The sequence below is a fragment of the Pinus tabuliformis genome, chromosome 3_1 (genome assembly GCF_031772625.1).
Source record: "Pinus tabuliformis cultivar Carrire ecotype Pingquan chromosome 3_1, CPIR1, whole genome shotgun sequence".
Classification (NCBI taxonomy): Eukaryota; Viridiplantae; Streptophyta; class Pinopsida; order Pinales; family Pinaceae; genus Pinus; species Pinus tabuliformis.
In genome coordinates this window covers 106,717,577-106,733,745 of record NC_142301.1, presented here as the reverse complement: position 1 = coordinate 106,733,745, position 16,169 = coordinate 106,717,577, and the positions used below count along the sequence as shown (strand labels likewise).

At 38.1% G+C, this 16,169-nt stretch overlaps 1 protein-coding gene across 2 annotated transcripts in view; it reads left to right on the top strand.

Moving 5' to 3' along the window:
* Positions 1-7,664: 7,664 nt before the first annotated feature.
* Positions 7,665-16,169, top strand: part of LOC149185993 (DNA-directed RNA polymerase subunit beta (DUF616)) — a 109,988-nt gene continuing 101,483 nt past the window's right edge. Inside the window, exons 1-3 of one of the 2 annotated variants that reach the window (XM_089410862.1) lie at positions 7,665-7,910; positions 8,044-8,676; positions 8,981-9,112. In XM_089410862.1, the coding sequence (XP_089266988.1) occupies positions 8,382-8,676; positions 8,981-9,112 (427 nt within the window). In that variant the 5' untranslated portion in view covers positions 7,665-7,910; positions 8,044-8,381. Of the gene's footprint in view, positions 8,677-8,980; positions 9,113-16,169 lie in introns of both variants that reach the window. The other variant, XM_089410861.1, reaches the window with a different exon arrangement.

The window sequence follows — 16,169 nt, the reverse complement described above, 5'->3', positions numbered from 1 at the left end:
GGTTGCATAACATTTGGTATCAGAGCTTTGGATTCTAGGGTTTCAATGTTTCAAACAGGTCCTCGTGGCATTTTTTCTATAACTTTTTTTTACGAAGCTTCGAAAGCTAAAAAAAAATCCATTTGAGATGACATCTTGATGAACGTCGTGTCCAAATTAGATCTTGTATCGCTATATTTTCGGAGATATGATCCAAGGAAGTTAGGGTTTTTGCAGGCTCCAGAGTTCCATCTCAAACAGGTGACCTTGGGAAAATCATCATAAATCTCTCTTTGAGGATCGGATTCAAATTTAGTAAAAAGTGACATAAAGAAAACAGATTGTAGTTTGTTGGGTATCATTTTCAGGTCCGAAGGTTGAAACAGTGACACGTGGCACTTTGTACAAGTTCGCTCTACTGAACTAGTCTATAATTAGGTCATTGTGGGAGATTGGGCATAACTCTTTCTTGGAGAATCCAATATCGATAAGACTTGTGGGGTTGGAAAGAGGACTCAGAGGGCTACCGTAGGACAAAATTTCAGACCTTGAAGATCTGCAATTATAGAGATAAAACAAATTCAATATTGAACTCCTACAAAGAGAAAAAAAAGGTGTGTATTTTTTTTTTTTAATTTGCATAAGTTTTGTTTGAAAAAATAATTTGAAGTGATTCAAAGGGCATAGTGAAGCATAATAATCATTAATTTATGCCCTGAAGAAAGAAAATGGAAACACCTAGTAAGCAACCCAAAAGTTCTACTATGACACATGAAGAAGAAGAAGAAATGCAACATGATATATCAAAATTACGAGACTAAGTGCAACAATTTTCGCTCTCACAAAGAGTAACCAAAAATGAAATGGAAGCTAAGATGGATGGTTTGAAGAATAGCTTAAAATCACACATGGAAGGATTGAAGAATGACATGAAAGATAATATGAAAGATTTTAAGAATGATGTAAAAGCAGACATGGAAGGTTTCAAGGAAGGTTTGACAAGGTTGCTACAGTAAATGCTTCCTAATGACAAAAAGGTATTAGATAAAACTCATGATGAGAAGAAAAGAATTTAATCATGATTTCATAGGCTCTAAAATTGGATCAAAAACCCACCATGTTCCAAAGATCGATATGAGGAAGTTTGATGTCAAGGATCCTGTAACATGGATACTACAGATGGAGCAATATTTCGATCTCCATAATGTGCAAAACACACAAAAGGTACGCATTGCAACTTTATATTTGTAACCCAATCAGTTTGTATGGTATCGATGACTTTTATCTTTTAAAAAATTTGTCACTTGGTCAATTTTTATTGAAGAAATGATAACACATTATGAAGATACAAAGAGCAACACCTTCTTTAGTCAATTGATAAATCTCAAACAAAAGGGTCCAATGGTGGAGCACATTGAGGACTTCCAAAAATTGAATATAATGGTAAATGATATTCTAGTGGAGCATATGATTTATGTGTTCATAGGGACTTTAAAGGATGACATCCAACATGAGATTCGCCTTTGGGAACCTGATTCATTGGAAAAGGCATTCAGGTTGGCAAGAAAAATTGAAAGAAAAATTATGGCAACAAGGAAGCCTCGCTCACAACTATAAAGATGGAAGTGTTGTTGCCCCTATCCTTCCACAACCTACAAGTTTGACACCACAGCAATTGGAAGAAAAAAGAGTAAAAGGGCTTTGTTATAGTTGTGATAGAAAATACACTAAACGTCATAAGTGTGATGAGAATAAATTATTTTACATAGACTGTGAAGAGGACGAAGAAAAGGAACAAGAAACATCAAAAGAAGAGGATATACACTAAGAACCAACCCTAGAGAAAGAAGAAATGAATTTGACCATATCTTGTAATGCATTGGCAGGAATTACCACTCCTCAAACTCTCAAGATAGAAGGATATATCAAGAAGAATAAGGTAATAGTGTTGATTGATTCGGGTAGTACCCATAATTTTATTCACTGTAAGATAGCCAAGGAATTGAATTGCTTCCTATATCTAGCACTAGAGTGTCAAGTGATGGTTGCAAATAGAGGAACCATAAATTGCTTTGGAAAGTGCCATAATAGCAAGTTATCCATCAGAGAATATGTATTAAATAGTTCAATGCTTTCCATTCCAATGGGTGGTACAGGTGTTGTACTAGGAGTCCAATGGCTACAATCTTTGGGTACAATAGCTTTTAATTTTCAAAAAAATTTCTTGAAATTTTTTTGGGAAGGAAAGGAAGTCGAATTAAGGGGTATCACAGTGAAACCGGGAAAGATAATCAACTCTAACAACATGACAAAACTTCTAAAGAAATAACAATGGGGCATAATTGCACAATTATGTTCACTAGAGGTTCCCACATCAAAATCATTTACTTCTCCAAATCTCGAAAAAGTCTTGGACAATCATTCCAAGGTATTTGAGACGCCTAAAGGCCTTCCACCTATTCGTGATCATAACCATGCTATTCATTTGATTCCAGGAAGTGTTCCTCCAAACATCGGGCCTTATAGATATCCCTATGCCCAAAAGAGGGAAATTGAACATATGGTTGCAGAAATGCTAAAGGCTGGTATAATTCAACCTAGTCAAAGTTCTTTCTCTGCTCCAATAGTATTAGTGCACAAGAAGGATGGATCATGGCGCATGTGTCCAGATTACAGGGAGCTCAACAAGCTCACTATTAAAGATACATTTCCCATTCCAATCATTGATGAATTATTGGATGAATTACATGGAGCAATTTACTTCACCAAGTTGGATCTTCATTCAGGATATCATCAAATCATAATGAAGATTGAAGACATTCCGAAAACAACATTTAGAACTCGTGAGGATCATTATGAATTCTCGGTCATGACTTTCGACCTTACTAATGCACCTTCTATATTTCAAGGTTTGATGAATTCCATTTTCAAACCCTTCCTTAGAAAAGTTGTGTTACTATTTTTAATGATATGCTAATCTACAACAAGCCTTGGAAGGATCATGTTCAACATGTTGACAAGGTACCCAAACTATTGGAGGAGAAACAATTATATGCAAAAACCTCCAAATGTTTCTTTGGAGTACAGGAGGTGGAATATCTGGGTCATATTGTATCTCATGAAGGTGTTAAGGTAGACCCTAGCAAAATTAAAGCCATTAAGGAATGGAAAATTCCCACATCCATAAAGCATCTGCGAGGATTTCTCGGGTTAACAGGGTATTATTGCAAGTTTATTAAGAATTATGGGAGAATATCAACACCTCTAACAACATTACTAAAGAAAGATGCATTTTCTTGGACTCCAAAAGCAACGATAGCCTTTGAACATCTTAAAGAGGCAATGTGCCAAGCATCGGTATTAGCTACGCCAGACTTCACAAAACCCTTTATTGTGGAATGTGATGCCTGATAGAATGGAATTGGTGTTGTTTTAATGTAAGAAGGAAGAGCCAAGGCTTTTGAAAGTCATGCAATCAAAGGAAAGTATTTACACAAAGCTATTTATGAGAAGGAAATGTTGGAAATACTACACGCATTTAAGAAATGACGACCTTACCTAATGGGAAGACACTTCAAGGTAAAAACAAATCATGATAGTCTTAAATACTTTTTAGAACAAATATTATCTTCAGAATAGCAACAAAACTGGGTCACAAAGATGTTGGGTTATGACTTTGAAATCATCTACAAAAAAGGGAAGCAAAATATTGTTGCAGATGCACTCTCAAGAAAGGATGAGGATGTGGAAGCATTGCTTTGTGCCATTTCTGTTATCCAACCAGATTGGATAAACGAAACAAGGGATGAATGAAAGAATGACGAAGAAGTGTGGGCACTCATTCAAAAGTTGCAACAAGATTCTAGTACATCTGACACATTTAGCTAGAAAAATGATTCGTTATGGTACAAAGATCGCTTATACCTCTATAAGAATTCCCAACTCAAACAGAAGATCTGTCTGGAATTGCAAACCTCTCCGTTAGGAGGGCACTCATGATTTTAAAAAACTTACCATAGGGTTAAGAAGGAATTTTTTTGGGATGGCCTTAAATCTGATATTCAAAAGTTTGTGGTGGAATGTTTGGTTTGACAACAAAATAAAGTTGAAACAATTAATGCCCCGAGTCTGTTACAACCTTTATCCATTCTAAGTCAACGTTGGGAGGAGGTTTCAATGGATTTTATCACAGGTTTACCCAAGTCTGAAGGAAAGAGCATCATCATGGTGGTAATTGATAGACTTACCAAGTATGCACACTTTTGTGCATTATCTCGTCCATTTAAAGGCAATACAATTGTTATTGCATTTATGGAAACAATACAAAAGCTACATGGAAACCCAAAGATTATTGTAAGTGACAGAGATCCCATTTTCACTAGAAATTTTTGGATGAAATTATTTATTGTCTGGGTACTCAGTTAGCTCATAGCTCATCTTATCATCCTCAATTTCATGGGCAAACTAAGATAGCGTACAGAACAAATGTTTGGAAGGATATCTTCGTTGCTTTGTAATTGATAAACAAACACAATGGGTCAAGTGGTTGCCTCTGGCTGAATGGTGGTATAACACTTCCTTCCATACTGCAAAAAAATGACCCCATTTATGGAACTTTTGTGGATATCATCCACCATCCATCACATCATCTTTAAGAGAAAATTCTAAGGTTCAAGCAGTGGAAGATCACATTGAGCATCAACAACAAGTTCTTCAATTCTTAAAGGATAACCTTACTTTGGCGCAGAATAGAATGAAACAACAAGTAGATCAACATCGCAGTGAAAGAAGTTTTGATGTAGGTGACTAGGTATTTCTACGACTACAACCATACAAACAAATGTCCCTCAAGCAATCTAAGAAGGATAGTAAATTACCACCAAAGTATTATGGTCTGTACAAGGTGTTGCAAAAGATTGGTACTATGGCATACAAATTGGAGCTTCCTGCATCTTCCCGAGTGCATCTAGTTTTCCATGTTTCATGCTTAAAGAAGATTATAGGTGACAAGCTCCCATTTCAAACAATATTGCCAGAACTTGACGAGGAAGGAAAAATCATATTGGAACCTGAGCAGTCACGAAAACAAGAACTCGATAGCTACGAAATCGATCACTTTCAGAGTATCTCATTAAGTGGAAGAACTTACTTGCTGAAGATTCCACATGGGAGGATGAGAATTTTATACAGAAGCATCCCAAACTACTCAAGCGTTGAGGACAACACTTTTTTGAAGGAGAGGGGCATGTTAGATCCCTATAATACTAGTGTATCCCCCCATTATTATTGTCATTGTAGTCCTTATTGTTATTGTTGTGCCCATGTTGTCCCCATATTGTTATTATTGTGCCCCATAGAAGCCCATTATTGTTATTGTTGTGCCCTTACAATATTATTGTTATGTCGACTCTAATTATCTTGCGACCCCCTAGACTCCTATATATAGAAATGGGGTTTTGTCATTTGAATCATCCAAGAATTGTTCATTTATGTAATGTAAAGGAGGTTGCCCCCTCAAAGAAGCTAATTTTGAAGTCGTTGATCTATCTCTTCTTCTATTTTGTGAGTTGGTTGCATAACATTCAACAAGGATTCCCAAGAGATTGGACAACTAGTCTAGCAATACCCCTTTTTAAAAGTGGAGACATTAATAATCCTTCCAACTACAGAACCATTATGATCAATCCTTTGTTTGCAAAGCTTTTCAGCAGCATGGTGGAAAATATAATCAGTAAGTGGGCGGAAGTCAAAGAAAAGAGGGCAAAAGGGCAAGCAGGTTTTAGACTGAAACATTCTACAGTAGATCATGGTATCGCACTGAGACACATTATTGAAAAAGTTTGGGAAAGCAAAGAAGAAGTATTTCACTGCTTCGTTGACTTCAAAAAGGAATTTGACATGGTTGCTAGAGATAAGTTGTGGAGTAGACTGGAAGAACTTGAAATTCCTTTGCATTATAGAGTGGTTGTCCATAGGTTTTATGAAGAGGTGAAAGTCCAAATTATAATTTCAACAGACATTTCAAAAAGCTTTAGAAGTGACATCGGAGTCAAGCAAGGCTGCCCTTTATCCCCGACTCTTTTTGGTTTATATATTGATAAATTGGAAGAGTGACTAAATCTACAAGGTGGGGATGGTGTTCGGTTGGGGGAGTTTGTGATAAAGGTTCTATTATATGCTGATGACCTTGTATTGATTGCTAAATCGGCCCAGGGATTGCAGATGCACCTATATGCCCTTGAGCATTTTTGTAAAGCAGTGGAGATGCAAGTCAATACCAGCAAGACCAAAATAATAATTTTCTCAAATAAAAAGAAGCAGAGCCAACATACGTTCTTTTTGAAGGCAACATTCTTGAAGAAGTAAATGAATACAAGTACCTCAGGATTGATTTCAACAACAAGCTTAATTGGAAGCACTACAGAAATAAGAGAATTTTAGGAGGGTGGAAAGCATTACATGATTTTCAAAACATATGTAGAGAGGCAGAGTTATGGGATTGGAAAACAATTAAAGTGCTTTTTGGGCTCCTAGTTTGTCCAGTGATATTATATAGGTGTGAATTGTGGGCCAGCAACATCCCTATTTCAAAATGGAAGCAAATTGAGAAAATCCAAAAACGCTTGATCATGAGCAAGTTTACAATAAAAAGTTTGGTTTCTTGTGAGATAATGCTGAGTGAAACAAGAGCAACTTCCGTCGAAGCAATTGTTATGGTGCGTCTCATAAGGTATCTTCAGAGAATTGAGCAAATGGGAGAAGGTAGATGGCCTAAAATTATCTTCAATAAAGGAATGAGTGAAAGAAAGAAATCATGGATGAGACAAAACTACAAATGGATGCAAAAATGGAATATTTACATCAATGCATGTCCCACAAATAACAAGGATTTGAAGAGTTATGTTATGGAGAAATTTCGTAAGCATATTTGGGGAAAATAGTTGGGTAAAAAGAAGAATTATTATGCTCAAGAATTCAACCCCACGTGTGATCTCCAACAAAAAGAGTACATTGGAGCTAGCATTCCATAGAGAGCAAAGATTCTTATTGCTTAATTAAGAACTAACTCGCATTAATTACGGTGCGAAACAGGTTGGTGGAAAAGACCTAAAGAAGCTTGGGAAGAGCGAGTGTGTACTTTTTGCACTTTTGGAGCAGTGGAATCCGAAAAACATTTCATTTTGGAATGTGATGCTTTCAGAGACATTAGAGACTATTACAACAATATGTTAACATCGGTTCCTTGGCATTGTCTTTTCAATAAAGGGACTGTTAGAAAGTTGGGCCAACTTTGAATAATAAGAAGATTAAATTGCAAAAGGCAAAAAAGCTAGTGGTCCTATAGACTATAACTAGTCTCATAAACATTAAAATTTCTCTCATTCATTCATTTATCCATTTAAAAACCTCCTTAAAATAAATTATTTGAACAAATTGTTTGAGGAAACGAGACTTATCAAAACTACAAACTTCCTTGTCAAAATTCATAACAACCAAGTAAACTTAAGGAAAAAAAATTAAAATACGCTGGAGCCCTAGATCCGTTAAGCCACTTGGTCTCGTGGACGTAATTAAAATCCCTTCCTTCATCATGTTTGCACTTTCTTCCAATCGAGCACTAGTGCATCACATGTACCCTTACAACGCACGACGCTTTGGGAAGTAGTCAACACGTGGAACTAATATAATTCTTTAAATACTTCTCCGCTCTCACCCACGAAGAAATCGCTGTAAGTTACCGAAAGCCTGCAAGCCTGCAACTGCTGAGGATTTATCACCGTGGGCGTCTCCTACGTCTCCACGCGCTTTTTGCTGCCTTTACAAACCCAATTAGGCTATCGGGCACAGGGTGGAGCTGACACCGGGTTTGCTTGCTCGGATGTCTTGTATTAATTTGAGATGCGTGCCACGCGGCGACTGTTTAGATAACTGTAAGTTATTTGGACCAGTTAACCATAACATTTGCTTACAGTTAAAAACAAGAAAAATTAGCAGCAACAAGTTGGAAATTCAGAGTGGCATGTGAAGAGTGCAATTCCATTCATTCACATTCTAACTTGGCAGGTTTGCATAAATTCCGTCATTGAGATGGGGAAATAAGATCCCGACGCAAGCAAACCGGAAAAAAGAGTTTTAGGGCTTTAAAACAACTGGATGAAATACAGGTGACAAGACCACAATTCAGTGCAATCCAGATGTGAACTGCTTTTTGTTACAATTAATTATTCTAAAGGGGAATCTGCGAAATCGAGTGGGCGCAAGCATTCTGCCAATTGTGAGCAGAGCTTCCAGGAGAATATGGTTGCCCAGGGCATCACGTTGTCTCTTCTGATTAAAGAATAAATTCTAATCGACATTAACCGGGTTATTGGCGTTCAAATCTGTAGGGATTTCGGCCAAAAATGGCGCCATCTTGGAGCAATTCGACTTCCAGAACCTCCATTTCTCCGGAGAGGTCCTGCGGGAGCGGCAGCATATCGGTGGTGGTTTCAGATGATGAATCAGACGAACCTTCCAGAATGAGATTCAGGGTTACGAAGAAGATCAAGAGGAGGAAAGACAGGAGGCCGAATTTCTGCTTCCGGACGCTCAGAAACATCTCCAAGTGGTGGTTTTGTTTGCTTCTTCTGCCAGCCCTTGTGCTCTTCTACTCCGAACTCTTCAAAACAGTCCCCCACGGCCCTAGGGAAACCCGTGGTAAAGTCGAAAATAGCAAAATATTCTCCTGACTTGCTGTTTAGTGTACAACCTGTTTATTTTATCTGTGTATGACAAAGAAATAAAATTTTAGGGCTAATATTTGGGATGTGTGTGTGTGTGTTTTTGTAATGGGTATAATTTGTCCAATCTCCTAAAAAAATTTATAGTTAAAATTTATTTATTTTATTTTGTTTATAACGATTTGTTAAAGCTTCTGCTTCTATACTTTCTACAAAACTACTGTATCTTAAATTTTTCCCTTCTGCCCCGTTTTAATGCAGTAATGCATATTTTGTTTCAGAGAAATTCTTGTCAAACGGCAGCCGAGCCGTAATAAGCCGTGAAAAGGGGACGGAGAAATCAGAAAAAGAAGGAGAGAGCAACTTAAATCGTCTAGACATGCCTACACGGTCTGTCAACGGCGTCAGAGAGCGTATGTTAACTTCCTATGTGAAACTCATCATTAATTTTCTTTTCTAAAAGGGGAAAATAGCTTTTTTAACCTTAATCTTTGATCTTTATACTTGTAAGTGTCAGTTTATACCAAAAGATTAAATTCGCGTATTTGACGAGGCACTTACGTTACAGTGAATAAGCATGTTATCTTCCATTGAATAAGCATGTGTCACCATAGAAGTGGAGTTGCAAAGTCTATTCAGGCCGGAGGCTTAGAAGGGAATGACAACATATATTGCTTTCAAGATCTCATTCTGGCGTGATTGTGTGATCAGGTGGATCGTACATCAGGGACATGTTTTCTTCTTGGATAGGACCTACTCATGTATTTTACAAGGATTAATCATTTTACCTTTTGAAAACTGAAAACTGTGGAAACTATGAAGCATAGGAGCAAGATTTGAATGTGAATACAAATGTGAAAATGATCTAGCATTCGAAAAATGATCTAACTGAAAAGCTTGGTATGACTTTTAATACGGAAGTATACATCTCATAGATACATAAAATACATTTATTTAATTTTTAGAAGAATTTCAGCCTTAAAAATGTAAAACAGATCAGGAAAATAACTCATTTCCTGAAATATAGATGAGTTTGTTATACTTATAGTTTTTTGGGGTCTGTTTTTTTGGGTTAATGAGTCCACCGATTATTAAGGAAATGAGGTATATTATCAAAAAGGGTAAATGCTTTGTTGATATGTCATAACCATGCTGCATGGAAAATTGGACGAATTTCATCCATTAGCAAATTTCCGTACAGCAAAAGCCAATACGGCTGAATCTTGGTACTATGGCCTCGAGTACATTGTCTGTTGTTGAAACTCTTTCTAATATAAATGGCTTCATTGCTTTTCAATAAACCACTGAAGAAATCGAAGCCACTGACATTCTGTTTCTTTCAAACTGTGACCCCCGGTAAACTTCCATGTTGACTAGGTTTACGAAAAACTCACGAGGAGGCCTGTTTCTCGTTCTGTTCCCATTTCTTTTCTTGTTTCGATTCTTGTCTTGACTGTACGAAGCATTACTAATCAAATTCTTATGCATGAGATACACTGGATTAGGAGATGGGTTTATGTTTCTCAACCCCCCAAAGCCTCTATGCCATGTTGACTAGGTTTACGAAAAACTCACGAGGAGGCCTGTTTCTTGTTCTGTTCCCATTTCTTTCCTTGTTTCGATTCTTGTCTTGACTGTATGAAGCATTACTAATCAAATTCTTATGCATGAGATACACTGGATTAGGAGATGGGTTTATGTTTCTCAACCCCCCAAAGCCTCTATGCCTGTTTCCTGTTTCTTTGACATTTCCCTTTTCTGGTAACATAGTGTGTGCCTCTGATACATTTTCACTTATCAATAATTTGGTGCTTTGTAACAAGAATTTCTAGTTACCAAGGTCCTGATCTGTTTCTTGAAGTTATTTCTGATTCTTACACCCTTGTATTTAAGCAAGGATTAGTATCTTTTTGTTGTTTACGGCTACTCGTATTGCAGAGCTCTTACTGAAAACCAATTTAGATGTTGGGCCTGTTACTGCTCAAACTAGCAGGGGACCTAAAGAGGATCCTTAAAGGGCAAATGCTAGGCCAAGGGCAACAAATGGAGACTTAGCCCACTGTCACCTCAGCTAAGGTTCCCTTCTATCTATGGACTTTCGCTGATGGGAGGAGACCCAGTATATTATGGAGTCACCAATGAAGGATAAGTCAATGAAATGATACGGAGTGCCCCAAACAATCCCTTTTCCTAGAAGAGTTAGAAGGGCAAGGCTTGCTTGCTTCCTAAGCAAAGTACAAGGTCGTCTAGGGAAAGGAGAGGAGGATTCAAGGGTTAGGTTTATGGGATATGACATATGAAAGAACTTCCCAATCCCTAAAATCCTTATTGTAATTGGTATCCCAGATGGTTTTTGAAGAATTGTCTCTTCAAAGGAATGGGACTACATGGGACCAAGTGGACCCGATCTAGGATAGGGGGAATGAGTATAGCAACCAATGATGGTCTTACCCGAGGCGAGGTGGGGGAAAGGATCAAAAAAAGAATTTTCACTTGAAGGTGTCGATTTGATCCTATGAAGTACTAGCCTTGGGGATGCTAAGACAAAGTTTGATCCAAGAGCTAGGGCTTGACTTTTCTCCCAACTTCACTGTCGGAATGGCAACAAAATTGGAGGAGACCTTGAGGAAACACCAACGCAAGAGACCCTAGGAGATCGAACTTTTTGGAGGGCTAGCTTGTTGGGAAATTGATGCCCTAGGTGCCCCAACTTGGCTAGACCTGGAAGAAGGTGAAGAAATGTGATTTTTGGTGACCACCTTTTGGTAGATCAGTGCCTTAGTCTTTGGGAGAATGGAGTCTATGATGAATATGAGTAGGATTTCTTGGTTCCCAGTCAAGGAGGCCTCAAGACCACTTCACTAGCCTTCTAGGTCAAGGAAAAAAATCTTTCAGCTTTTATACTTCGATGCACAAAGGGAATGGCTTATCAAGGTCAAATTATTTGATAGAATTACCCCTAGGAGATTTCGTTCATATTACATGGCCCATACATTGAGAGATGCTATAATAGAGACAAAATTCCACAATTTTAAGTAGCAAATGCATGCAACAATTAGCCCTAAACTAAGTTGTATGATATGGGGAAACAAGTATGAGTTTCCGAAATGGGTATAGGTATGAAACGTGACCCCAACAAATTCTGGAAACGGGGAAATGCAATATATATATATATATATATATATATATATATAAGGACATTTAAGAAATATGTGCAATCATAGAGCATACATGATACATTCTAATTTATTATGTTATGATTAAATTGTCCAACGTCAATGCATAAACTATAAGTCTCTAAATTTACATCACATTTACTTATGAATGATCACATAATGAAAATAGCAATATCCTAAATCAACCACGAGAAATTTCTAATTTCTTGTCTCGTGCTTGATTGGGAGTCTCCTCCTGCATAGTTGAACGACCTTAGTGCTCTTGATTAAATACAAGTTCCATACACTAGTAGCCTATGTGCTCTTGATTATTGGGAGTCTCCCCTGCATAAAGGGCTTGGTTCTTTTGATTAAATACAAGTTCCATACCCTAGTACATGACAAAATCCAATGGAAACATTGCAATCCCCCCAATGCTGAAATCCTAAAAAATGGACAAGTCTGCTGGATTTTGAGTGAGATCTAAAATTCTATTTTCTCCATATGAAATCCAACAAGAGTAAAACCACTCTCAAACATCCTGAGTCATTTCATGGTAATGTTAAAAATTTAAGTAAAAGGATGAAAATGAGAGATAAAGGAGAATGTCACTTTTACTTAAGAATTTAATACTACCATGAACTGCATATCAACACTAAGGCCATAGGCTTGAACATTAGGCTGCCCCACTCAAAAAATTTTGTTTCCTATCTTCAATAGCTTCCTCCATCACTCCTGAATTGACAGGGAGTGAAAATAAAAAAATAAAAACAAAAAATCTAAAAAAAAAAACTGAAAAAGTCACTTTATCGCTGAAACATGGCTGTACAACCTGGAAACGCGTTTCAGGCTGTACTGGGCCATGCTTTCCCCACATGAAACGTGGCAGTATGACCTGAAATGCATTTCTAGGCTGTACCAAACACATTTCCGTTTCCTTTTAGCCCAGAAATGCCCTTAGGACCAACATTTCCTACAACATAGTCCCTAAAAATAGCGAAAATCCCAGTGCAATGTATATGACAAAGTAAAACAAGAATAGCATTAAAAACATGTACTTACACGTAACATAATATATCCAACCATCCACAATTGACAAAAGAGAAGTTCCAAAATAAGATAGACCAACATCCACACATCAAAATTCATCCATAAAGCTCCAATAAACAAGAATAGCATTAAAAACATGTACTTACACGTAACATAATATATCCAACCATCCACAATTGACAAAAGAGAAGCTCCAAGATAAGATAGACCAATATCCACACATCAAAATTCATCCATAAAGCTCCAATTCATCCTCTAGAAAAAGTGCGAAATCCTCAAGAGAGAGGAAAGATCCAATCCAAAGTGATAATGAGCAAATGAGCTCATCTCACTTGTATTTATACACAACTTAGGAATTCAAATTAGCCTCCTTGGCCTAAAAATTAAATAATGTTATAATAATTCAACTTTTGTTGACAAGCCCACCAAACTAGCTCATAAATGAAAAAGTAAGCCTCTCAAGAGGTCAAATAATAATCTATGCAGTTCGTAGGGCCCTCTAAGAGGCCTAATGAGGTCCATGGGTGCCACAATGAAGAGTAGGACCCTCAAAAGCAGTGGACAAGGGGGTGGCCCCTTATAATAACTTGTGGTGCTCCAAGTGACATGTGGGGGCACACAAGTGTCCTCATGGGTTTCCAAACAAATTGAAAATGCCTGTAGATTGCTTGCAAGGACTGGATGATAGTGTAGGTGATGCCACATCATCATGCAAGTCTTGGATCATCTGCCAAATGTATGGTGCAAATCTGGGGCCAACTGGGCGTGATGGATTAGGTGCATCTCCTGCATCCAATAAGTCAACCACGAGCAATCTCTGAATGGCTGTGGGGATCCATGGAGTGTTGTTTGCTGCTGTGGAGGCCCATGGCTCTCAATGCACACCCTACAAGTGCCAATGTAGACCTTTGAAGGATTAGGACCCCGTATAGGGAGACCAAACCCAAAATGGAGACCATCTGCAATTCTGCATAAGATCCAATGCATCCCCTAGCCTTCCAGTACAAAAAGTCATTAGATAAATCGAGTAAATGAGCTTACCCAATAATCATGGGCCACAAGTGGGGACTTCATAATGGCCTACCCTTCCATAATGGGCTTCGGGATGTGCCGATGTCTCCTGAACTCCAAATGGGGTTAACCAATAATCCTATTAGGTGGTTTCTACTTCTAAAGGGGATAATACAGTCAAGGTACATCCTTCAAAAGGTGATGGCATGTGGCAGATAGGTGAATGAAGTAGGGAATGAGAAGGGGCAGCCCTGGGTCACATGTTGGGGTACAAGGGTAGCTAATAAGAGGAAATCCCACACTTGGGTTTATAATGTATAGGAGGGAGCAATCGTGGTACATGAGGTGCCCCGACCTTGATTTTTCCACCCTTCTTTATATGCCTTTTGCCTTTTTATGATTTTCTTTGATTAACTGCTCGGGGCTCAAAGGGGGAAGAGTATGATGTATAAGATATAACAGTGAATACCCCCTTTAAAGGTGGGGCGGTTCATTGACCATCAGGGGTTGGGACAATTATGGGTTCCTAAATGATGGAGGTTCATAGAACCTGTAGGAACCAGGCTGATGGCCATGATGATGGGATAGAGCTCATGTATTGGCTTTTGCCCACGTGCTAAATGTGTTTGTCTCGACCATATTTTGCATTTTGTGGTACATTTTCCCATTGAATGTGGCCATATATGCTTTTATCTTTTTTTTAGCTGCATCAACCTTTGGGCTTCATTCCAGGCCATGACCCAAGGTGTGGGCAAGAGGAAGGGGCATGCTAACCCTATGTGGACCCAGGTGGGAGAAATGTTGAATGGGGTAATAATGAATGGAAAGAGGGTAATATAAATGGATAAGGGAGCAGGACCATGCAATCAAAATCGAGGCTTCTCATGAAATACCATCCTTAGAGCCAAATGGTCAGTAAAAGAGATCCCACGAGACTAGAATCCAAGGTTAATACCTAAAAGGGGTCTAGGGGACAAAAAGCACAAACCTAGCCCATTCTTTCCGCCGAATCCCCCATTAATCCATGCCCAAACGTGTCCATGATAAGCAAACTACAATATTAGGTTCGAGAGGCCCACCTTTAAACATGCGATCATGGTAGATGGGCGAGAGACGACATGGGTGGCTCAGGTGGCGGAGAAATGACATAATGAGCTAGCTGGTGGCCACAAGGGGCTGCGGGCTGCTAGCTGAGGACCGTCTTGGAGAATAAATTTCTCCTAGGGATATTACCCACAAAATGGTGTGTAACAATGCCATTTAATGTGATTCAAGTAATTACTGATAATCTAGTTGGTTGTGAGGCAGCGGGATCAATCATTGAGCATGTACATCCTTGTGTTTTTTTTGTTTGGTTGCTTGGTGCACATATTGAACATTTTGATGCATAATTTTTTATGGTGAAGCATCATGAATGTGAATGGATTAACTTTTTTTAGAAAGATGAATCAATCATTAAATTTGTCACCAATTGTAGTACTATCTAATACATTTTTGCACTCACTCTAAGTTGCAGCCACTTAAACTTGCAAAGACCAGATTTTGTTATCTATTAGCTCACCTTTAGGCTCCTTTCGAAGGTGAGATAGACATTGATTACTAATATGGCAGTGAGTGAGTCATGGGAGCAATTGAGGTAGTAGAATTCTGCATGTGAGAGAGAGAGAGTGCATAAAGTGCTAGAAACCATTTTGGATTTTCACTTTTGGTGACGGGTGAAGTATGTTTTGCAGTTCACAAATCCTATTTATAATATGATATGATTTGCAAATACAAGTTACGTTTGGAAAGATATGAGTAGATGGATACCATACTATAGGAGTGCGATTTGTTGAGTTTTCAAGTGCAATAAATACAAGCACAATATTTTTGAAATACTGGTAATTACTTCTAATGATATATATCTTCTTTTAACAATTCTAGTCTATCATTAAGCAATTATACTTCAGAAATTCAACCATAAACCATAAAGAAAATAGAGATCACAATGCATAAAGAGAATACAAGATTTACTCTGGGAAAACCCACTTGGTGGCAAAACCCAACAACCTTCTTAGAAAAATTCTTAAGTTCAACAAGAGATACATCTAATGCAGCTAGTTAACTATGAGGTCAAACTGACCAACAAAGCTTATGGTCAAACTTGGTCCACAACCCTCAAGTAAAGTATTCAAACTACCCTTCAACTCGACCTTGCAACTCAGCCTGCCCAGAAACCGTTGCCCAGAATTTACACGTGCGAGGCTAGAGAGAG